This window comes from Pelophylax lessonae (assembly GCF_965119305.1).
Source record: "Pelophylax lessonae genome assembly, chromosome: 2".
In the NCBI taxonomy this organism is placed as follows: Eukaryota; Metazoa; Chordata; class Amphibia; order Anura; family Ranidae; genus Pelophylax; species Pelophylax lessonae.
Genome location: NC_138769.1, coordinates 13,895,210 through 13,919,333, shown reverse-complemented (window position 1 = coordinate 13,919,333; position 24,124 = coordinate 13,895,210). Strand labels below are relative to the sequence as shown.

The 24,124-nt window shown below is 45.8% G+C and overlaps 1 protein-coding gene across 2 annotated transcripts in view; it reads left to right on the top strand.

Moving 5' to 3' along the window:
* TBX15 (T-box transcription factor 15) overlaps positions 1 to 24,124 on the top strand; it is a 132,997-nt gene that overhangs the window by 89,612 nt on the left and 19,261 nt on the right. For both annotated transcript variants that reach the window (XM_082246971.1, XM_082246970.1), the window contains exons 2-5: positions 4,237 to 4,453; positions 13,547 to 13,648; positions 13,796 to 13,967; positions 17,050 to 17,217. In XM_082246971.1, coding sequence (XP_082103097.1) covers positions 4,237 to 4,453; positions 13,547 to 13,648; positions 13,796 to 13,967; positions 17,050 to 17,217 — 659 coding nt within the window. The remainder of the gene's footprint in view (positions 1 to 4,236; positions 4,454 to 13,546; positions 13,649 to 13,795; positions 13,968 to 17,049; positions 17,218 to 24,124) is intronic.

The window sequence follows — 24,124 nt, the reverse complement described above, 5'->3', positions numbered from 1 at the left end:
AGTGCCATCTGCTAAATGTACATCAAGTCTTTGTTCCTTCAGTTTCAGGGGTATGCGCAAGTTCTTGGCTAGGTTGATATCCAGGAAGCAACTACAGGCTCCAGAGTCAATGATCGCCTGCAGCTTTACTTCCTTTCCATCCACCTGCAGAGAGATGGGGAGAATTAAATGAGTGGATATAGTCCCAGACAACTGAAGGTAAGAGGGGCGTGGAAGGCTGGACTTCCTTGGGCGAACAGGACAACTGCGAAGGAAGTGGCCCGAAGTCCCACAGTAGAGACACAAGTTATCCTGTCGTCTGCGTGCTCTCTCTTCAGGGGTTAAAGCAGGGCGGAGTAGGCCAGTTTGCATGGGTTCCCCATCAGACATATTCATGGACTGGGGAATAGAGGCTGGGAGTGTTGGTCCTGGGACCTTTGGCATTATCCATGTGGGTCGAAGGGTCTGAGTGCGTTCGGACCTTCGCTCCCGCAGCCGTCGGTCTAGTTGGATAGAGACTTGGATGAGACTCTCTAGTGAGGCGGGAGCCTCAATCCTAGCCAACTCGTCCTTGAGAGACTCAGATAAGCCTTGCCGGAACTGGTATTTTAGGGCGGCATCATTCCACCCAGTATCAGCTGACCACTTGCGAAATTTCACAATGTAATCCTCCACAGGTCGTCTGCCTTGTACAAGAGCATGAAGGGCCGACTCTGCGGTGGCCGTCCGTTGTGGATCATCATATAAGGTAGCCATAGCTTCAAAGAAGGTGAAAACTGAATCCAGGACTGAGTTCTTTTGCTCAATGAGATTATGAGCCCAGGACTGTGGCTCATCAGATAAAAGTGAAATGATGAAACCCACCTTGACAGTCTCAAGAGAAAAAGTCCTTGGTTGCAGGGCAAAGTAAAGGTCACAAGCATTTTTGAAAGCTCTGAATTTCCGTCGGTCACCTGAAAAGCGATCGGGAGTGGGAACTCTGGGCTCCGGAGGGGGTAAACCCATAGCAGGTGCGGCTGTAGCAGAACAACTGAGAGGGTGAAGGCGTCCTTCCAGCTGAAAGTAGCCATCTTGTAAGCTCTGGACTGTTTGTGTAAGAACTGTAATCTGCTGACATAGGGCCTCTAATGCGGAAGCACCTCTCTCGGCCTCAGACATCTTGGCTGGTTGATACTATCACGTACCTGGTGCTAGAGGCCAATGGAGAGAGAGGGCTTCCCTTGCGGCTAAGTTCCAGACCCCCCTGAGGATGAGAACAGGAGAGGTCAGGCCCAAAGTAGCACGGGTCGCCTGCTGGATTGTGTGCAGGAGGATCCAGAGTACAGCTGGAGTGCTGGAGTGGAATCAGCAGACAGGTGGCGCCCGTGAGGTGTTTACAGGACTTGGATAATGCTGAGACTGGAACGTGGTCGGGTGGATAGCCAAGATCAGGAGCCAGGTGGATATCAGAGCAAGCGTGGTCAGGTGGATAGCCGAGATCAGGAGCCAGGTGGATATCAGAGCAAGCGTGGTCAGGTGGATAGCCGAGGTCAAACACAGGAAGCAATCAGGAGACAGGTCAAGGACAAGCCGGGTTGGTAACAGGAGACAGGAACTGGAATATCACAGGGATAACACACTGGAGGAGCTGAAGATCAACCAGCAACTAAAATCACTGGCAGGTTTCCTTAAATAGGCCCAGGTAAATTGCTGGTAGTGCTGCTGGGTCCTAAAGTCCTTCTCCTGCCAAAGTGCTGATAGCGCTGCTGGGTCCTAGAGCCCTTCTCCTGGTGTTTGTGCCCTGACACCCCAGCTCTGCTTATGCCCTGCTCAGTAGTCCCCCCAGCTCAGCTGATGCCCCATTCAGTAGTAACCCCCAGCTCTGCTGGTTACCCACTCACTAGTAATCCCCAGCTCCATTGGCCCCCACTCAGTAGTAACCCTCAGCTCTGCGGATCCCCCATTCAATAGTAACCCCCAGCTCTGCTGATTCCCTGATCATTTTTCTGATTTTTTTTGTTGTGCATATCAGGATTTTATCGTACTGTATTGTAGATCCTTCCATACCTTTTGTACATGATACTGCCAGTGCATGGGGTGTCTGCTCTGATCACATGATACATTCTTGTGCTGTAACAGGGAACATCTCTATGCATGTACATCATTCTTTGCAGGTATCTACACAAAGATACAACTCTTAGACAGAACACAGTTGGGGGTGCCTGCAACTGGACTCCAAACTCCCCCCCCCATACTGGTATCTGATTTTCCTCAATATTACCTCCTCCCACTATATCCCTTATCCTCAATAATATCCATAATCCTACCCCAATAATACCCCTTTGACCCCCCCCCCATATAATACACCCTCATCTCCCATATAATACCTTCCTATACCCCCATATAGTAGCTTTTGTTCTCCTTATATAATATAACCTCATCCCCATATAATACCTTCTTATACCCCCAATATATTACCTCCTTGTGCCCCATATAATATATATCACCCCCTATAAAATACATTCTTATATCCCCTATCCTACCCCCTTGTCCCCCCATGTAATACACCCTTAACCTCCATATAATACCTTCATATACCCCCATATAATAGACTCTTTTCGCCTTATTTAATATCACCTCATCCATATAATACCTTCTTATCCTTGTACCCCATATAATATATATCACCCCCTATAAAATATATTATTATACCCCCATATTATACCCCCTTGCCCCCCCCCATGTAATACCACCTCATCCCCATATAATAACTAATTTTTCCCCCCTATAATACCTCCTTATCCCCCATATATTACCTCCTTGTCTCATCCTATAATACCCCCTTAGCCCCCATATAATACCCCCTTATCCCTATATATTACCTCCTTGTCTACCCATATAATACCCCTTTATCCCCATATAATACCCCCTGTGACGGTACTCATCATCACTGAGAGTGAAAGACAGATACTTAATGGCTTGGATTGCTTCAAATGGGGTCTGTGTTTACACTTATGCTAATGTGCATTGTACTTCAATGTCAGAGACAGGCTCTCCCTATTGTTTGTGTATTGAGGTGTGATGTGGATTCTGTTAAGCCTGTCTGTTCCATTGTTAATTGTTAATGAACTCACATATTGTTTCAGTCCAGAAAGCTAGATAATTAGTTCAGGTTAATTCTACTTCTGTATACAATTTCATCTGCATATAATAATGTAATCAGACAACCCCTGACCTGATGGGGTAATTTGATCATGAGGGGGATGTGCTCATGTGTGTATAAATTGAGTGTGAAACTGTTCAATAAAGGAGAAGGTTCCAAAACTTATACAAGCTAAGTTGTCGGCTTGCTTTGTATGGTGGCGGCTTGAATATTGGATATAAATGTTCAAGACTGAAGGAAGCCATATACTGAAGGAAGCCCAAAAACACAGTGTGGGTCCCGGTTCTGTTACACCCCCTCATCCCCCATATAATACCCCCTCATCCCCAATATATTACCTCCTTGTCTCCCCCTATATTACCACATTTTCCCCTATATAATACCCCCTCATCTCCCTAAATAATACCCCTAATCTCCCCATATAATACCCTCTTGTCCCCCCATATAATACCCCCTTATTCCTCTATATAATACATCTTTACTCACACTCTTCAATAACACCCCCTCAACCCCCCAATCCTTCATTATAATACCCCTTATCCACTATAGTACTCCCTCATCCACCTCTACCCTTTAGCCTCAATAATTTCCCTTATCCCCCCCCCCCACCCCGCTCCCCTTTTCTAATACCCCCTAATCCCAATAGTGCCCTCGTGTATAATACACCTTATTTTCAATAATACATCCTTATCCTCTAATACTACCACCCCCCCCCACACACACACACACTCAACTTACTCCCTGATATCACCCCCCCGGAAGCAACTTTTATCCAGTTTTTAGTATAGGGGAGTGGGAATTCTGGGTACTATTGCCATAGGTGCTTGAAGGTAAAATTTAATTTTTCTGAAAGTGGATAGAAATAGGTAATTTTTAAGCAAATTGAATTAGAAGGTGGTATTTGTAGCCATAAACATTACAACATTAAAATATTTGAAATAAGAACTGTCTGTGTGACCTCAGTGCAGCCAATAAGATTTTGCCTTTGGGTACTCCCAGTACAGCTATAAATCTGACTGATGTGGGGCAGCACAGACAGATTTTATTTCTAATACCAAATATTGTTATAGAATTGCTCCCAGGCGTAGATCTGACTGTTTGTGTTCTCCCGGCAGATTCCGAGCACAGCACCGGCTCTGACACCGAGGTCCTGGCAGAGAGGACGTCCTGCTCCTATGAATCCTGCCCGGATCTGGCTCCCCCTCGTGTCCCCGACCCCCAGACACTGTCTGTGTCCTCTATGGATGAGATCCAGGTGGAGCTGCAGTGTGCTGACCTCTGGAAGAGATTCCACGACATCGGCACCGAGATGATCATCACCAAGGCAGGCAGGTGGGTGTCATGGCGGCTACGCATACAGCGGACTTTGCTCATCCTATCTACGATAATGTCGCTAAGTTGCTTATTACAACATCACCTCCCTGGTCTCTCAGCACATTTCCTATGTGCATGCCTCCAGATGCTGCGCTGAAGGCATGTGCTGTACAAGATGTTGGCTTTGGGTTCAATCAGATATGTGGAGAATATTATCGGTTAATATCCATTTCTGACCCAAAAGTGAATTCACGCTTTACTTTGTTTAAATTAGCTAAATACACTATATTACCAAAAGTATTGGGACGCCTGCCTTTACACACACATGAACTTTAATGGCATCCCAGTCTTAGTCCGTAGGGTTCAATATTGAGTTGGCCCACCCTTTGCAGCTATGAGAGCTTCAACTCTTCTGGTAAGGCTGTCCACAAGGTTTAGGAGTGTGTCTATGGGAATGTTTCACCATTCTTCCCGAAGTGAAATTGGACGAGAAGGTTTGGCTCGCAGTCTCCATTCTAATTCATCCTAAACGTGTTCTATCGGGTTGAGGTCAGGACTCTGTGCAGGCCAGTCAAGTTCTTCCACCCCAAATTCGCTCATCCATGTCTTTATGGACCTTGCTTTGTGCACTGCTCCAAATCATTTGGTGGAGGGGGGATTATGGTGTGGGGTTGTTTTTCAGGGGTTGGGCTTGGCCCCTTAGTTCCAGTGAAGGGAGCTCTTAAGGCGTCAGCTTACCAAGACATTTTGGACAATTTCATGCTTCCAACTTTTTGGGAACTGTTTGGGGATGGCCCCTTCCTAGGAAGGAGGGATTATGGAGTGGGGTTGGGAATGGACCCTTAGTTTCAGTGAAGGGAACTCTTAAGACGTCAGCATACCAAGACATGTGCAGGCCAGTCAAGTTCTTCCACCCCAAACTCACTCATCCATGTCTTTATGGACCTTGCTTGGTGCACTGGTCCAAATCATTTGGTGGAGGGGGGATTATGGTGTGGGGTTGTTTTTCAGGGGTTGGGCTTGGACCCTTAGTTCCAGTGAAGGGAACTCTTAAGGCGTCAGCATACCAAGACATTTTGGACAATTTTATGCTTCCAATTTTGTGATGACAGTTTGGGGGTGCCCACTTCCTGGAGAGGTGGGATTTCGGAGTGGGGTTGTTTTTCGGTGGTTGGGCTTGGACCCTTAGTTCCAGTGAAGGGAACTCTTAAGGCATCAGCATACCAAGACATTTTGGACAATTTCATGCTTCCAACTTTGTGGGAACAGTTTGGGGATGGCGCCTTCCTGGGAGGGGAGATTATGGAGTGGGGTTGTTTTTCAGGGGTTGGGCTTGGACCCTTAGTTCCAGTGAAGGGAACTCTTATTGGAACCTTAGTTCTAGTGAAGGGAACTCTTAAGACGTCAGCATACCAAGACGTGTGCAGGCCAGTCAAGTTTCTCCACCCCAAACTCGCTCATCCATGTCTTTATGGACCTTGCTTTGTGCACTGGTCCAAATCATTTGGTGGAGTGGGGATTATGGTGTGGGGGTTGTTTTTCAGGGTTTGGGCTTGGACCCTTAGTCCCAGTGAAGGGAACTCTTAAGGCGTCAGCTTACCAAGACATTTTGGATAATTTCATGCTTCCAACTTTGTGGGAACAGTTTGGGGATGGCCCCTTCGTGGGGAGGGGGGATTATGGAGTGGGGTTGTTTTTCAGGGGTTGGGCTTGGACCCTTAGTTCCAGTGAAGGGAACTCTTAAGGCATCAGCATACCAAGACATTTTGGACAATTTTATGCTTCCAACTTTTTGGGAACAGTTTGGGGATGGCCCCTTCCTAGGAAGGAGGGATTATGGAGTGGGGTTGTTTTTCAGGGCTTGGGCTTGGACCCTTAGTTCCAGTGAAGGGAACTCTTATTGTACCCTTAGTTCCAGTGAAGGGAACTCATAAGGCATCAGCATACCAAGACATTTTGGCCAATTTTATGCTTCCAACTTTTTGGGAACAGTTTGGGGATGGCCCCTTCCTAGGAAGGAGGGATTATGGAGTGGGGTTGTTTTTCAGGGCTTGGGCTTGGACCCTTAGTTCCAGTGAAGGGAACTCTTATTGTACCCTTAGTTCCAGTGAAGGGAACTCATAAGGCATCAGCATGCCAAGACATTTTCGACAATTTCATGCTTCCACCTTTGTGGGGACAGTTTGGGGGTGCCCCCTTCCTGGACAGGTGGGATTTCGGAGTGGGGTTGCTATTCGGGGGCTGGGCCTGGCCCCTAATTACAGCGAAGAGAATTCTTAAGACGTCAGCATACCAAGACATTTTGGACAATTTCATGCTTCCAACTTTGTGGGAACAGTTTGGGGATGGCCCCTTCGTGGGGAGGGGGGATTATGGAGTGGGGTTGTTTTTCAAGGGTTGGGCTTGGACCCTTAGTTCCAGTGAAGGGAACACTTAAGGCATCAGCATACCAAGACATTTTTGACAATTTCATGCTTCCACCTTTGTGGGGACAGTTTGGGGGTGCCCCCTTCCTGTAGAGGTGGGATTTCGGAGTGGGGTTGTTTATCGGGGGCTGGGCCTGGCCCCTAATTACAGTGAAGAGAATTCTTAGGGCGTCAGCATACCAAGACATTTTGGACAATTTTATGCTCCCAACTTTGTGGGAAGAGTTTGGGGATGGTCCCTTCCTGTTCCAACATGACTGCACACCAGTGCACAAAGCAAGGTCCATAAAGACATGGATGAGTGAGTTTGGGGTGGAGGAACTTGATATTCCAGAGGTGTTCTATCGGGTTGAGGTCAGGACTCTGTGCAGGCCAGTCAAGTTCCTCCACCCCAAACTCACTCATCCATGTCTGTATGGACCTTGCTTTGTGCATTGGTGTGCAGTCATGTTGGAACAGGAGGGGCCATCCCCAAACTCTTCCCACAAAGTTGGGAGCATAAAATTGTCCAAAATGTCTTGGTATGCTGACGCCTTAAGAATTCTCCTTTACTGAAACTAAGGGGCCAAGCCCAACCCCTGAAAAACAACCCCCACACCATCATCCCCTCTCCACCAAATGATTTGGACCAGTGCACAAAGCAAGGTCCATAAAGACATGGATAAGCAAGTTTGGGAGTTTGGGGTGGAGGAACTTGACTGGCCTGCATAGAGCCCTTAACTCAACCCCATAGAACACCTTTGAGATGAATTCGAATGGAGACTGCGAGCAAGGCCTTCTTGTCAAAAATCAGTGCCTGACCTCACAAATGTTCTTCTGGAAGAATGGTCAAACATTCCCATAGACACACTCCTAAACCTTGTGGACAGCCTTCCCAGAAGAGTTGAAGCTGTTATAGCTGCAAAGGGTGGGCCAACTCAATATTGAACCCTACGGACTAAGACTGGGATGTCATTAAAGTTCATGTGTGTGTAAAGGGAGGCTGTCAATTAAATCCTTTGAGTAGGGGGGCGGGGCTAAGCCACACAGTGTGTGTCAATAAGCGCACACAGCCCCCGACTTGGGAGTGAATCTGCAGGTGCACCCCCCCCCCCATAGAAATTGGCTATGGTGGTCCACCGAGAAGAGGAGGAGCCCAGGACATCTGCAGGGGTCCCCCAGAAGAGGAGTATAGGGGCCGCTCTGTGTAATACCATTGCACAGAGCAGGTATCTAAACCACGTTTGTTATTTTAATTTTTTTTTTCTTTTAAAAACTAAACTTTACAAACTCTTAAAACAATTCCACTTGAAATGCTGCAGAACATCATTTTTTTTAAGGGGATGCCAATAGTTCCACTTTAAAGTATCTTTTTCATTTTCCGTTTGGAAATTTGTGTGATTTTATAAAGTTGTATCTTTCTTCTTTTGTAACATTTTAGGAGAAGTGATAGTTTGTCTCAATGTGTCAATTGTTTAGGAAGCAGAGAAATGGCTGTAATAACAGAAAGTTGATTATCTGAATGTCTGGGAGGCTAATCCCCATTGTGTGCCTGGCTGGCTAATGATCCTCCGGGGTCAGAGGTCAGGTAACAGGAGAGAAATAAATTACAATGTTTATGTAACCACATTAACCTGCCCGGGATTGGAGCTGCAGATCTGGTTTGGAGGCATCACCGTGTAACTAGGAGGACTGGATAATTAAAGTGTTTGTAGAGGAAACATTTTTTTGTAGTTTTAGATAGAATAGAATAGAGAAGTGTTAGAACCTCTGTTACGTTTTTATTGCTGTGTGTTTGCCTCTTTTTATCCTGATGAGCTTTTCACTAAAACAAAAATTGAGCAGATATCTAACATTTTAGAGCAGTGGTCTCCAAACTGTGGCCCAGGGGCTGGATGTGGTCCTATGCTGCTTGCTTTTAACCCTACCTTGGGGCGCTATTCTCTCCACAATCAGCAACACTGGGGTGCAGTTCCTTCCACTGACACAAACAATGGGTCATTAGTCCTCTCTTTTTACCAATGATGGGACACTATTAATCCTACTGATACCAATAATAGGGCACTATTTTTCCCACTGATACCAATGATGGGACACTATTCCTCCCACTGATACCAATGATGGGGCACTAATTCCTCCCACTGACACCAATGATGGGGCACTATACCTCCCACTGACACCAGTGATGGGGCACTATTCCTCCCACTGACATCAGTGATGGGGGACTATTCCTCCCACTGACACCAATGATGGGGCACTATTCCTCCCACTGACACCAATGATGGGGCACTATTCCTCCCACTGACACCAGTGATGGGGCACTATTCCTCCCACTGACACCAATGATGGGACACCATTTCTCCCACTGACACCAATGATAGGGCACTATTCCTCCCACTGACACCAATGATGGGGCACTATTCCTCCCACTGACACCAATGATGGGGCACTATTCCTCCCACTGACACGAATGATGGGACACTATTCCGCCCACTAACACCAATGATGGGGCACTATTCCTCCCACTGACACGAATGATGGGACACTATTCCGCCCACTAACACCAGTGATGGGACACTATTCCTCCCACTGACACCGATGATGGGGCACTATTCCTCCCACTGACACCAATGATGTAGCACTATTCCCCCCCACTGACACCAATGCTGGGGCACTATTGCTTCCACTGACACCAATGATGGGGCACTATTCCTCCCACTGACACCAATGATGGGGCACTATTCCTCCCACTGACACCAATGATGGGGCACTATTCCTCCCACCAACACCAGTGATGGGGCACTATTCCTCCAGCTGACACCAATGATGGGGCACTATTCCTCCCACTGACACCAATGATGGGGCACTATTACTTCCACTGACACCAACAATTGAACATTCTTTGCCCAATTGATCCCACGGATGGGGCACTATTCCTTCCTCTGAAACCAATGATGGGGCACTATTCCTTCCACTGACACCAATGATGGGGCACTATTTCTCCCTCTGACCCCAATCATGGGGCACTATTTCTCCCTCTGACACCAATCATGGGACACTATTCCTCCCACTGACACCAATGACGGGGCACTATTCCTCCCACTGACACCAATGATGGGGCACTATTCCTCCCACTGACACCAATGATGGGACACTATTCCTCCCACTGACACCAATCATGGGGCACTATTCCTTCCACTGACACCAATGATGGGACACTATTCCTCCCACTGACACCAATCATGGGGCACTATTTCTCCCTCTGACACCAATGATGGGACACTATTCCTCCCACTGACACCAATGATGGGGCACTATTCCTCCCACTGACACCAATGATGGGGCACTATTCCTCCCACTGACACCAATGATGGGGGCACTATTCCTCCCACTGACACCAATAATAGGGCACTATGCCTCCCATTGACACCAATGATGGGACGCTTTTACTCCCATTCATACCAACGATGGGTCACTATTACACCTCCTATTAGGATGTTACCATGGTATACTGAAGTATAAATGCAAGCATAAGTGTCAAAGGCTTTTTATTGACAATGACATAAAGTTTATGCAAAAGGTCAATATTTGCAGTGGTGACCCTTCTTTTTTAAGACCTTTGCAATTTTCCCTGGCTTGTTGTCATACAACTTCTGGGCCACATTTTGACTGATGGCCTCCCCCCCATTCTTGCATAATTAATGCTTAGAGTTTGTCAGAATTTTAAAAAAGGCTGCACAGCTTCAGCCACAGACATGCCTAAAGGATTCCTGGTGAAGAGATGTAAAAAGTCCCCACCGCTGACCTACTGAGTGCGGGATGAAGACAAGGACAGAGCGCAGGCCTTTAGGTGGTTTAAACTGCCCGAGCAGAGGCCGGTTCCATGCCCCACTGAAGACACTTTTCAGTGGGGCAACTGCTGGCCAGGTTGGGAAACCCGGATTCAGATGGTGAGCAGAGAGTACCTGGAATGCTTCAGCCTGGAATGGGGGGGGGGGGTCAGTAGGAGGACGGAAAGAGGGAGAGTGGGAGGGGGGCAGAGTCGCTGCACCATGGGCCTTTAGTTTGTACTTGCCCCCTGGGCCGAAACTTGCCAGTCTGCCCCTGACCGTTGGTAATGCTCATCTTTTCATTAATTCCGGAAAAGTTTTTTTCAGGATGCTCCAAACAATTGGAAGAGGGAATTCAGATGACTTTCCCCCTGTCCTCAGCAGTCCAATCCCTGTACTTTTTGCAGAATATCAGTCAGTCCCTGATGTTTTTCCTGGAGAGAAGTGGCTTCTTTGCTGCCCTTCTTGACTCCAGGCCATCCTCCAAAAGTCTTCTCACTGTGCATGCCAACGCACGCACACCTGCCTGCTGCCATTCCTGAGGAAGCTCTGCACTGGTGGTGCCCGGATCCTGCAGCTCAATCATCTATAGGAGACGGTCCTGGTACTTCCTTGACTTTCTTGGGCGCCCTGAAGCCTTCTTCACAAATGCAGTGGAAATGTTTTTCTATGGGATTAGGTTGATTTTCATGGCAGAGGGACTTTGCAATTAATTGCAATTCATCTGATCACTTTTCATATCATTCTGGAGTATATGCCAATTCCATCATAAACACTGAGGTAGCAGACTTTGTGAAAATTAATATTTGTGGAATTCTCAAAACTTTTGGCCATGGCTGTAACAATATAAACTACCTTATGTGGACCCCCCCCCCCCCCTCCAAGTGACTGAATTCAGGTGTCACTAGTGAAGGGTTCTGTTAATACTTAATACCAGGGCTTTTTTTCAGCGGGGATGCGGGGGAAAACAGTTCCGGCACCTCCAGCATTGAATGTATGTAATGGGAAGGGGTTCAGGGTCTATTGATGCTGGATGCTGGGGGTTCTATTGTTGCTTGAGATGTATTTATACGGGGTGGGTGGGGTTTATTGTTGCTAAGGAGGTCTATTGTTGCTGGTGGGGGGGATCTACTGTTGTTGGGGTTGGGGCTAATGTTGCTGGGGGTCAGTTGTTGCTGGGAAGGATCTAGTGATGCTGCCTGCAGGGAAATCTGTTGCTGCTGGGGGTCTATTTTTACTGGCGGGGAAGGGTATTTTGTTAGGGGTTGCTAGGGGGGATCTATTTTTTGCTGGCTGCAGAGGATCTATTTAACTGCTTTTCTTGTTTTCATTAACAAATTCCATACAAATTACTTAGTATCACAAATGTTACTTGGTTCTGTATTCTCTAAAAGGGCCAGTATTGGGAGGAGGGTAGGGGGTGGAACCAAGGAATCGTGCAGGGCGTGGGTAGGGGGAGGAGACAAGGGGTGACTCAGAAAGTTCCTGCACCTATTGTCTGAGAAAAAAAGCCCTGCTTAATACTCATACAAAGACACTGTAGACAATTGTGCTCTTGCAAGCAACAGTTTGGTGAAGACCCTTTCTGGTTCCGGTGTTCTAAAATTTTGTCGGACCCATGAATATTCCGGACCTCATCACTTCTGGTGACGCTACGTTATAACCCAGCTGATGCGAGCCCCGGTGCGCATGCGCACAAGACATTTTCAAGGTCCGATGAAATTCTAACTTAGTGAACAGCTGATTGAGAGGAGGAGGGGCTGAGGTGGGACGCACACCCCGCCGTGGGAAAATTGCTGTCATGGGCGAACCAAAGGTGCTGGAGACCCCAAAATTGTATCACAGGTAGCCAAGACGCTCCCCTACAGCTCGGGGTCACTGCTCCGCACCCTTTCATCCACAAGACCCCTATCAGCTGTAGGGGAGTGTCTTGGCTACCTGCGATACAATTTTGGGGTCTCCAGCACCTTTGGTTCGCCCATGACAGCAATTTTCCCACAGCGGGGTGTGCGTCCCACCTCAGCCCCTCCTCCTCTCAATCAGCTGTTCGCTAAGTTAAAATTTCATTGGACCTTGAAAATGTCTTGTGCGCATGCGCTGTATTCCGGGGCTTGCACCAGCCGGAAGTGACTACTAGATCCCCGACGATCGGGGAAGAGCAGCCGCGAACGCAGCTGCTTCTCCCCTGGCCCGACTCCCGCTGTGACTGAATACAGCGGGAGCGAGCCTCCGGCGACGCGCGCGTGCCGCCGAGAAAGGGGAGTGTCTGATGACGTAGTACTACATCGTCAGACGATAACAAGCCACTTTGCCACAGTACTATTACCGTACGCAGACGGCAAGTGGTTAAAGAACACAAATTCCCACATTCCAAAATTTTGTGGGAAGCCTTCCAAAACGTGTAGAGCCAGCTCCATAAAGACATGGTTTGACCAGTTTGGTGTAGAGGAACTTGCATGTCCTCCAGAGAGCCCTGACCCCCAACTTTACTGAACGCCTTTGGGATTAATTGGAATGCTGCTGGTGAGCCAGGTCTTCTCATCCAACCTGACCTCACACATGGGCACTATTTATACAGGCACCGTCAAATTGAAGGTCAACAAGGCAACCGCTAAAAGGTACCCTAGGAGCCTTTGGAGGAACACTAGTGTTCCATGGATCCCTGGTTGAGATGGCTGCATTAGATAGTCACAAGTATGATGATAGGGATTAACTGGTAGTAGAAACCAAAGCAAGCTTTGAATATTAAAAATAGTATATTAAATTAATATATAATATTTATTAATTATATAACCAGAGACAGAAAATGTCGCTGTCTTGTACTTTTTGGATAGTTGGAATTGCCCTCACTCCTTGCTTTTGTTCCCGTCTTGTAGGAGAATGTTCCCAGCTATGCGGGTGAAGATCTCCGGATTGGACCCCCACCAGCAGTATTACATTGCAATGGACATTGTACCTGTGGACAACAAAAGATATAGGTAATACAGTCTTGTATCTATCCATCAGATAGATAGAAAGGTGTCTACTTGCTGATAGAAGGGGCTACAAAACCCTTTAGAACCAGCAGGAATTGTCCATCTAATGCCTACAGGTCCTTCAACAAATGTCTCTCGTCTCCCTCCTAGGTACGTCTATCACAGCTCTAAGTGGATGGTGGCTGGGAACGCTGACTCGCCCGTCCCTCCCCGAGTTTACATCCACCCGGACTCCTTGGCCTCTGGGGACACTTGGATGAGGCAGGTGGTCAGCTTCGATAAACTCAAACTCACCAACAATGAGCTGGACGATCAGGGACATGTAAGTCCTATCTGCACCTCTGAATGTCACTTGGGGGGTGAAAAAAGGGTGGGAGGAAAATTTATTTGAGAGTTACACATCAAGCAAAAGTGAAAATGTATCTTTCATATTTATTCAAACACAATACATGGTACACTGGCACCTGAATTGTATATAAAGTGCTTCAGGTTAAAAACATGTTCTAAAGCTGAACTCCAGGCAAACAGCTGGATAAGAGAGATAATCCGTCAGTATATCAGGATTGATCTATTTTAAAAAATATATATCCCATAGTTTGTAGACTTTATAACTTTCACAGAGACTAAATTATATATATAAATATATGTATATGTATATATATATATATATATGTGTGTGTGTATATATATATATATATATATACACACACACACATATGTATATATATATATATATATATATATATATATATACACAGTATCTCACAAAATTGAGTACACCCCTCACATTTTTGTAAATATTTTATTCTATCTTTTCATGTGACAACACTGAAGAAATGACACTTTGCTACAATGTAAAGTAGTGAGTGTACAGCTTGTATAACAGTGTAAATTTGCTGTCCCCTCAAAATAACTCAACACACAGCCATTAATGTCTAAACCGCTGACAACAAAAGTGAGTACACCCAAATTGGGCCCAATTAGCCATTTTCCCTCCCTGGTGTCATGTGACTCGTTAGTGTTACAAGGTCTCAGGTCTGAATGGGGAGTAGGTGTGTTAAATTTGGTGTTATCGCTCTCACTCTCTCATACTGGTCACTGGAAGTTCAACATGGCACCTCATGGCTAAGACCTCTAAAGGATCTAAAAAAAGAATTGTTGCTCTACATAAAGATGGCCTAGGCTATAAGAAGATTGCCAAGACCCTGAAATTGAGCTGCAGCATAGTGGCCAAGACCATACAGCGGTTTAACAGGACAGGTTACACTCAGAACAGGACTCACCATGGTCGACCAAAGAAGTTGAGGGCACGTGCTCAGCGTCATATCCAGAGGTTGTCTTTGGGAAATAGACGTATGAGTGCTGCCAGCATTGCTGCAGAGGTTGAAGGGGTGGGGGGTCAGCCTGTCAGTGCTCAGACCATACGCTGCACACTGCATAAAATTGGTCTGCATGACTGTCGTCCCAGAAGGAAGCCTCTTCTAAAGATGATGCACAAGAAAACCGGCAAACAGTTTGCTGAAGACAAGCAGACTAAGGACATGGATTACTGGAACCATCTACTGTGGTCTGATGAGACCAAGATAAACTTATTTGGTTCAGATGGTGTCAAGCGTGTGTGGTGGCAACCAGGTGAGGAGTACAAAGACAAATGTGTCTTCCCTACAGTCAAGCATGGTGGTGGGAGTGTCATGGTCTGGGGCTGCATGAGTGCTGCCTGCACTGGGGAGCTACAGTTCATTGAGGGAACCATGAATGCCAACATGTACTGTGACATACTGAAGCAGAGCATGATCCCCTCCCTTCAGAGACTGGGCCGCAGGGCAGTATTCCAACATGATAACGACCCCAAACACCTCCAAGATAACCACTGCCTTACTAAAGAAGCTGAGGGTAAAGATGATGGACAGGCCAAGCATGTCTCCAGACCTAAACCCTATTGAGCATCTGTGGGGCATCCTCAAATGGGAGGTGGAGAAGCGCAAGGTCTCTAACATCCACCAGCTCTGTGATGTCATCATGGAGGAGTGGAAGAGGACTCCAGTGACAACCTGTGAAGCTCTGGTGAACTCCATGCCCAAGAGGGTTAAGGCAGTGCTGGAAAATAATTGGGGGCCATAAAAAATATTGACATTTTAGGCCCAATTTGGACATTTTCACTTAGGGGTGTACTCACTTTAGTTGCCAGCAGTTTAGACATTAATGGCTGTGTGTTGAGTTATTTTGAGGGGACAGCAAATTTACACTGTTATACAAGCTGTACACTCACTACTTTACATTGTAGCAAAGTGTCATTTCTTCAGTGTTGTCACATGAAAAGATAGAATAAAATATTTACAAAAATGTGAGGGATGTACTTACTTTTGAGAGATACTGTATATATATATATATATATATATATATATATATACATATATAGATATAGATATATCGATATAGATATATATATAGATATGTATATCTATATATATATACAGTATATGCTGATTTGGGTTAGTTTCTTACCAAAGACATGTAGCAGAAGACATTATTTTGGCCTAAATTTATGAAGAAAGATTATTTGTTTGCAAAATGTATAACTGGTTTATATTTATTTATTTATAACAGATAATGTTTTCAAACACGTTTTATCAAAATATTTGGTAATTTTTTATTTTTTATTTATATAGAAAAATAATTAAAAAACCCAGTGATGATCAAATACCAAAAGATTTGATATTTTTGTGAAAGAATTATATAAATTTCATTCCGGTACAATGTTGCATCGGTCAATTGTCAGTTAAAGTAGCACAGTGCTGAAGAGCAAAAAAAATGCTCTGGGCGTAAAGGGAGTAAAACCTTCCGGAGGTCAAGTGGGTAATTTGTGTCTTTTATATCAGTTTTTTTTTTTATATAGAAAAATAATGATGAGGTCTTAAAGAAGTCGCTTACACTCCTTTCCTTAATAACAGTTCTGTTTCTTGCCTGATTGGTTGCTTGGGTGTTACACAGATAATTGCTATTTAAAGCAATTGCATAGACAAAACTCGGTGCAACTGCAGAGACACTAAAGCCTGAACTTTGGCCAAACAACTATATATACAACCAGCATATATCTGTGTGAAGAAAAAAAAAAATTGGTTAAAAATTTATGCTGCGATACAAAACATTATTGTTTTTTTGGGTTTTAATATTCTTTACTGTCTACCTGGAGTTCAGCTTTACCCATTAAACTTTGATAGGAAGGTTCTATCTCTGTAGATCGCACACATCCACAGAACACATTGATATCTAATGGCTGCCTTCGTATGACGTTTCTTATTAGCGTTTTGCGTTCCTTGCGAACACTGCATGCCTCTTAATCCTCCACTGGTCTGTGTTTGGATACAGGGAGTAATGCCATGACTCCGTGTATGTGGTTACAGATAATCCTGCACTCCATGCACAAGTATCAGCCCCGAGTCCACGTAATCCGCAAAGACTTCAGCAGCGAGCTGTCTCCCACCAAGCCTGTTCCGACCGGAGAAGGAGTGAAGACCTTCAGCTTTCCCGAAACTGTGTTCACGACAGTGACGGCATACCAGAACCAGCAGGTGAGGAGACAAAGGCCAGGCTGTTCTAGCCATGGTTCATGGGAAGTGGCTTCTCCACTGTTGTAGCAGGGTCCCGCCATTAGGGTGCCCATATTTTTCGAAGAAGTGGCTAGTCCAGTGCTTTAGTAGTGTCCCACAATAAGGATGCCCATAGTTTTCTAAGAAATGACTTCTCCAGTGCTGTAGTAGTGTCCCGCCATTAGGATGTTCATAGTTTTCTGGGAAGTGGCTTCTCCAGTGCTGTAGTAGTGTCCCACCATTAGGATGTTCATAGTTTTCTGGAAAGAGGCTTCTCCACTGCTGTGGTAGTGTCCCGCCATTAGGATGTCAATAGTTTTCTGGGAAGAGGCTTCTCCACTTTTGTAGTAGTGTCCCGCCATTAGGATCCCCATAATTTTCTAAGAAGTGGCTTCTCCAGTGCTTTAGTAGTGTTCCACAATTAGGTAGTCCATAGTTTTATGGGAAGTGGCTTCTCTAGTGCAGTAGCAATGTCCCACAATTAGGATGTCCAAAGTTTTCTGTAAAGAGATTTCTCCACTGCTGTAGTAGTGCCCCGCCATTAGGATGTCAATAGTTTTCTAAGAAGTGGCTTCTCCAGTGCTGTAGTAGTGTCCCACCATTAGGATGTCCATAGTTTTCTGGGAAGAGGCTTCTCCACTTTTGTAGTAGTGTCCCGCCATTAGGATGCCCATAATTTTCTAAGAAGTGGCTTCTCCAGTGCTTTAGTAGTGTTCCACAATTAGGTAGTCCATAGTTTTATGGGAAGTGGCTTCTCCAATGCTGTAGCAATGTCCCACTATTAGGATGCCCATGGTTTTCTGGGAAGTGGCTTCTCCACTGCTGTAGCAATATCCCACCATTAGAATGTCCATAGTTTTCTGGGAAGTGGCTTTTCCACTGCTGTGGCAATGTCTCGCCATTAGGATGCCCATAGTTTTCCAGAAAGTGGCTTCTCCCGTGCTGTAGCATTGTCCCTCCATTAGGATGCACATAGTTTTCTGGGAAGTGGCTTCTCCACTACTGTAGTAATGTCCCACCATTAGGATGCCCATAGTTTTCTAGGAAATGGCTTCTGCGGTGCTGTAGCATTGTCCCACCATTAGGATGCCCATAGTTTTCTGGGAAGTGGCTTCTCCACTTCTATGGTAATGTCCCACCATTAGGATGCCCATAGTTTTCTGGGAAGTGGCTTCTCCAATACTGTAGCAATGTTCCACCATTAGGATGCCCATCGTTTTTTAGGAAATGGCTTCTCTAGTGCAGTAGCATTGTCCCACTATTAGGATGCCCATGGTTTTCTGGGAAGTGGCTTCTCCACTGCTGTAGTAATGCCCCACCATTAGGATACCCATAGTTTTCTGGGAAGTGGCTTCTCCACTACTGTAGCAATGTCCCACCATTAGGATGCCCATAGTTTTCTGGGAAGTGGCTTCTCCACTGCTGTAGTAATGTCCCACCATTAGGATACCCATAGTTTTCTGGGAAGTGGCTTCTCCACTACTGTAGTAATGTCCCACCATTAGGATGCCCATAGTTTTCTAGGAAATGGCTTCTGCGGTGCTGTAGCATTGTCCCACCATTAGGATGCCCATAGTTTTCTGGGAAGTGGCTTCTCCACTTCTATGGTAATGTCCCACCATTAGGATGCCCATAGTTTTCTGGGAAGTGGCTTCTCCACTACTGTAGCAATGTTCCACCATTAGGATGCCCATCGTTTTTTAGGAAATGGCTTCTCTAGTGCAGTAGCATTGTCCCACTATTAGGATGCCCATGGTTTTCTGGGAAGTGGCTTCTCCACTGCTGTAGTAATGCCCCACCATTAGGATACCCATAGTTTTCTGGGAAGTGGCTTCTCCACTACTGTAGCAATGTCCCACCATTAGGATGCCCATAGTTTTTTAGGAAATGGCTTCTCCACTGCTGTAGCATTGTCCCACTATTTGGATGCCCATAGTTTTCTGGAAAGTGGCTTCTGCACTGCTGTAGCAGTTTTCTAAAGTCTTTGTAGGAGATCCTTACCATAACTGAGAAGTCAGAGGAGATTAAGCTTGACATGTTTTTATCAGTTCAGAATCAGTGCATACATGATAAAAGATCGGGTAGCTATTGTGGAGCTACTATCCCCCCAGGTGCAAGTTTAGCCGTTACACCTAAATCTTCTTCTGTTCCCCTTTTTTCTTTTAGTTTATGTTGCATCCCTGTGAAGGGTCTTATTTATCCAGGTTTTCGTATATCTGGTAGTATACCTTGACCCTGCTCTATTCCAACTGGACTTCCTATAGGTGTATTCCAACTGATGCTTAATCTTTTCCACCCCCAATGAGCCTTCATCCAACTTCTCTTCAATATCCATTATTCTTATTACCTTATCACATTCCAAACTGGTTCTTATCTCTTTTTTCTAAGCTGCTGTCCAGGCCATGTCTGTGAAGGTTCTCAATTATCCAGATCTTGGTATATATAGTAGTAGTTGGTCACATTCAACTGGATGTGCTCTGTACTGTTGAAGATATTGTGTAGCTTCTCCAAACCACTTCTTCCATGCCAATGTAGAAACATACCGTTGAGTTTATATCCATATAGATAGCACCAGGGCTTTTTTTCAGCGGGAACGCGGGGGAACGCAGTTCCGGCACCTCCAGAACTGAATGTATGTAATGGCTAGGGGTGCTGGGGTGTGCTGGAGGGTCTATTGATGCTGGCTAATAGGGAATCTATTTTTGCAGAGGAAGGGGGTCTATTGCTGCTGGGGAGGTCTTCTGTTGCTCATAGGGGATTTATTGTTGCTGGGGTGGGTCTTATGTTGCTGGTGGGTCAGTTGTTGCTGGGAGGGATTTATTGTTGAGGTAGGGGGTCTATGTTGCTGGCTGCTGGAGGGTCCATTGATGCTGGCTACTGGGGAATCTAGTGTTGCTGGAGGGGATCTGTTTGCTGCTGGAGGGGATCTATTTGCGCAGAGGGTCTATTGTTGTTGGGGAAGTCTGTTGTTGCTGGTGGGATATCATGTTGCAGGGAATCAATCATTGCTGGAAGGGATCTACTGTTGAGGGATGGGTCTAATGCTGCTGGCTGCTGGAGAGTCTATTGATGCTGGATGTTGGAAGTCCATTGTCACTGGGGTGTCCATTGTTTCTAGATCTATTATATTGCATTTCTTATTATCGTTAATGCTCTAAAAGGGGTGGTGCTGGGAGGTGGGTAAGAGGTGAAACCAAAGAACAATGCTCGGAGGTGGGGTAGGAGACGGAGTCAAGGGGTGACTCAGAAGGGAGGAGTTCCTGCACCTACTCTCTGAGAAAAAAAGCCCTGGATAGCACCAAAACCTTAATCCAATCACAATGGAATGTTTCAAGGCAGATGTTGGTTCTCTAAGAAAAGGATGGGAAGTGGGAAAGTGGTAGAACTACAGAACAAATGTAATATAGTCATCTCGCATATAGCTGGAGTTGGAAAACTCAGCAAGGTCTTTAACAGACACCACACCCCTGTGTCCTTCAAGCCTAGCCATACAGAAGCTTGAACATCTAATGCCTCGTTTCCACTGAGTGGTACGGTACGGTTCGGTTCAGTACGGTACGGTTCGGTACGGTACACATTGCGTTTCCACTGCCAATAGTACCCTTTTCATGATAGGCGTGGTGTAGCTGGTCACAGCAGGAAAGCTGTGATAGACGATTCTCTGTCAACCAATCAAAGTTCTGCAGAGTGTAGCTCCACCCAGTTGGTACGGGTCTAAAGTGCTTGGTACCCCAACGAAAGGGTACCAAAAAGTGGTACGGTGCGGTTCGGAATTAGGGTACCATTCATAATGGAAACGGCATAAATAGCGTACCGTACCGAACCGAACCGTACCAGAAAGCTCAGTGAAAACGCGCCATAAAAGACCCAACACCAAACCCAAAGGAAGTATCTTGGTATACGCAGTGCAGATTAGTGATGCATGCAAAGACCTGTAAACTGGAGACTCAAAACCTTTAAACAAATGGGCAACATAGGAGGGAAACTTCTACAGGTCCATACTGAGGTGAACTTTTTGGGACAGGAGAGGACAACCATTTCACAAGAGGTTATGAAAGAGGCCATCTGCATCAAACTGGAAGAACCATTGTTGGTGGGGGGCCTTCAACACCCTCTGTCTTCCATATATAATACTGTTTTAACATCTCTACCGCAGCAATTTGACAACAAATCACACCTTCAGCCATGTGATTCAAAGGATTAACACCCATGCAGACTTCTGGCACGAAGAATGAGGTTATATAACTAGAATAGAGGGGGTCCACAACTTTCATACCTCCCGTCCTGTACTTAGACAACCAACATCTTCACTTCCAAAGTGTTGGTGGTACCTGTGAGGATATAAATGTTGGGGTATCTTCCTGACACTCATTAACCACTTGCCGACCAGTCACGTTGACTGTACTGCGGCAAAGTGGCTCAAATCCGTCCAGCGACGTAGACCTACGTCGCTGGACTCCTCCCCTTGTGGGCGGCGCTCGCGCGCCGCCGGAGGCTCGCGCGCCGCCGGAGGCTCGCTCCCGCTGTTTTCAGTCACAGCGGGAGTCGGGCCAGGGGAGGAGCAGCGGCGATCGCCGCTGCTCTTCCCTGATCGTCGGGGAATTGAGTTTGCAGATCCGCCCGCTTGTGTAAACAGAACGGGCGGATCTCCTAAGTGACAAACAGTGACAGATTGCAGGGTTCAGCATAGCTGAACATGCGATCTGTCCCTGTGTCACTCAGTCACCTCCCCCCACACACGTTAGTAAGCACCAGGCATACATTAACCCCTCCCTCTCCAATAAAATGAACCCCTTCCCTGCCAGTGTCATTTTTACAGTAACAGTGCATATTTATAGCACTGATTACTGTAGTAATGTCACTGGTATCCCCAAAAGTGTCAGTCAAGGGTCCGATCTGTCCACCGCAATGTCGCAGTCCCGCAAAAAAAATTGCAGATCGCCGCCATTAATGACCAAAAATGACAGAAATCTTTCCCTTAGTAAACGCAATAACTTTTGCGCAAACCAATCAAAATACGCGTATTGTGATTTTTTTTTTACCAAACATAGGTAGCAGAAAACAAATTGGCCAAAAATTTAAAAAAATTTTGATTTTTACATTTTTTGGGGGGGGGGGGGGATTTCATATAAAAAAATGTGAAAAATATTGTTATTTTTTCAAAATTTACGCTCTTTTTTTCTTTATATCGCAAAAAGTAAAAATCGCACAGGTGATCAAATACCACCAAAAGAAAGCTCTGTTTGTGGGAAAAAAAGGACGTAAATTTCGTTTGGGTATGGCGTCGCACGGCCGCGCAATTGTCCGTTAAAGTCGCACAGTGCCGAATCGCAAAAAGTGGCCTGGACGTAAGACAGCAAAATCCTCCGGTGGTAAAGTGGTTAAAACCCAAAGAAGTGGCTTGGGGAAGCTACAAAACATCTTTAATGTTACAGTCCAATTGAACGCGACTAACTACTACTAGCTGTATGTTACATGTTTTCATTGTATTATGGATGTTTTGACTTCTATTGTTTCTTGTTCTTTCTGCACCTTTTCGTAATATTCTGGTGACTTATTTAATTCTTCTCTCTTTAGAGCTTTCAGCCCTATCCTCCTATAAAATGGCAGAGCCAGGATATCTGAGCCAAATATTCTTTATTGTCTTGCTTGTTTACAGCATTATGCAAAGCAGATGGAAAGAAAATGTAGAACAGCTTTATTAGTTTAGAGAGGTTCCCATGATTCATAGATGATGAAATTTGTGGTCCCCGAGAAAGCCTTCGATGAAAGCAGATCATTTGAAATGCTATGTTGTATTTGATAATAAAAAAATGAAGTGATTTAATAGAAAAAGTTTACGTTTATAATGTATCAAGAATTGAAGAACATAAATCACAAAAGATATTTATCTTCTGGATTGTTAGCTTGAATTTAACCCACCTTGTCCCCTCTAAGGCAGCTGGAAGACAATGGAGCCCTGGAAACATCCTTACCCCAATCAAACCTGATTATATTTTTGGCAAAATCCCAACATCATCATGGCTTTTGACAGGGGGCGTGGGGACACCTTTCTACCTAGGCTTCAAATAATTTTACATGGGCTTCAGACTTAGGAGCCAAGACTTAAGTCCAATGCACAAAACTATCATCTAGGCCAGGCATGTCCAACCTCCGGCCCGGGGGCCGCATGCGGCCCAGAACCACAGGCAATGTGGCCCACTGCCCCCTGACAATTTATTTTAATTTTTTTGCTGGGGAGGAAGGAAGGCGGGTCGGGGGCATGGCCACAGCGGCTTCCAACTAACTGTAGGCAGAGGCTGCCTCGGAAGGGATCATCCTCTAGTTGTGTTAAATTAGTGCTGGGGGGGGGGGGGCGTCAGCGCGGGAAGGGCGCAGTGCCAATTTATTACTTATATACCTTAACTATAGTATATATTTTATATGCGGCCCAAGAAAATTTCTCTACACTCAATGTGGCCCAGAGAAACCAAAAGGTTGGACACCCATGATCTAGGCCAAAGGACCTCCAAACTTTCCAAACAAAGGGGCGGTTTACAGTCCTTGAGACTTTAGGGGGGCCGGGCTATGGCCAATGGGAGTAGAAAATGGCCTAGCGACCAGTGGGAGTACACAATGTCCCATTGTTGGTATCAGTGGGAGTAATATTTCCCCATCCTTGATGTCAGTGGGAGGAATAGTGCCCCGTCATTGGTGTCAGTGGGAAGAATAGTGCCCCATTGTTGGTGTCAGTGAAAGGAATAGTGCCGTCTCTTTGTTGTCAATGGAAAAAAAATCTGCCCATTGGTGTCAGGAGAAGGAATTGTGCCTTTATGTTTGTGTCAGTGAGAGGATTTGTGCCCTTTTATTGGTGTCAGTGATAGGAATAGTGGCCCATCATTGGTATCAG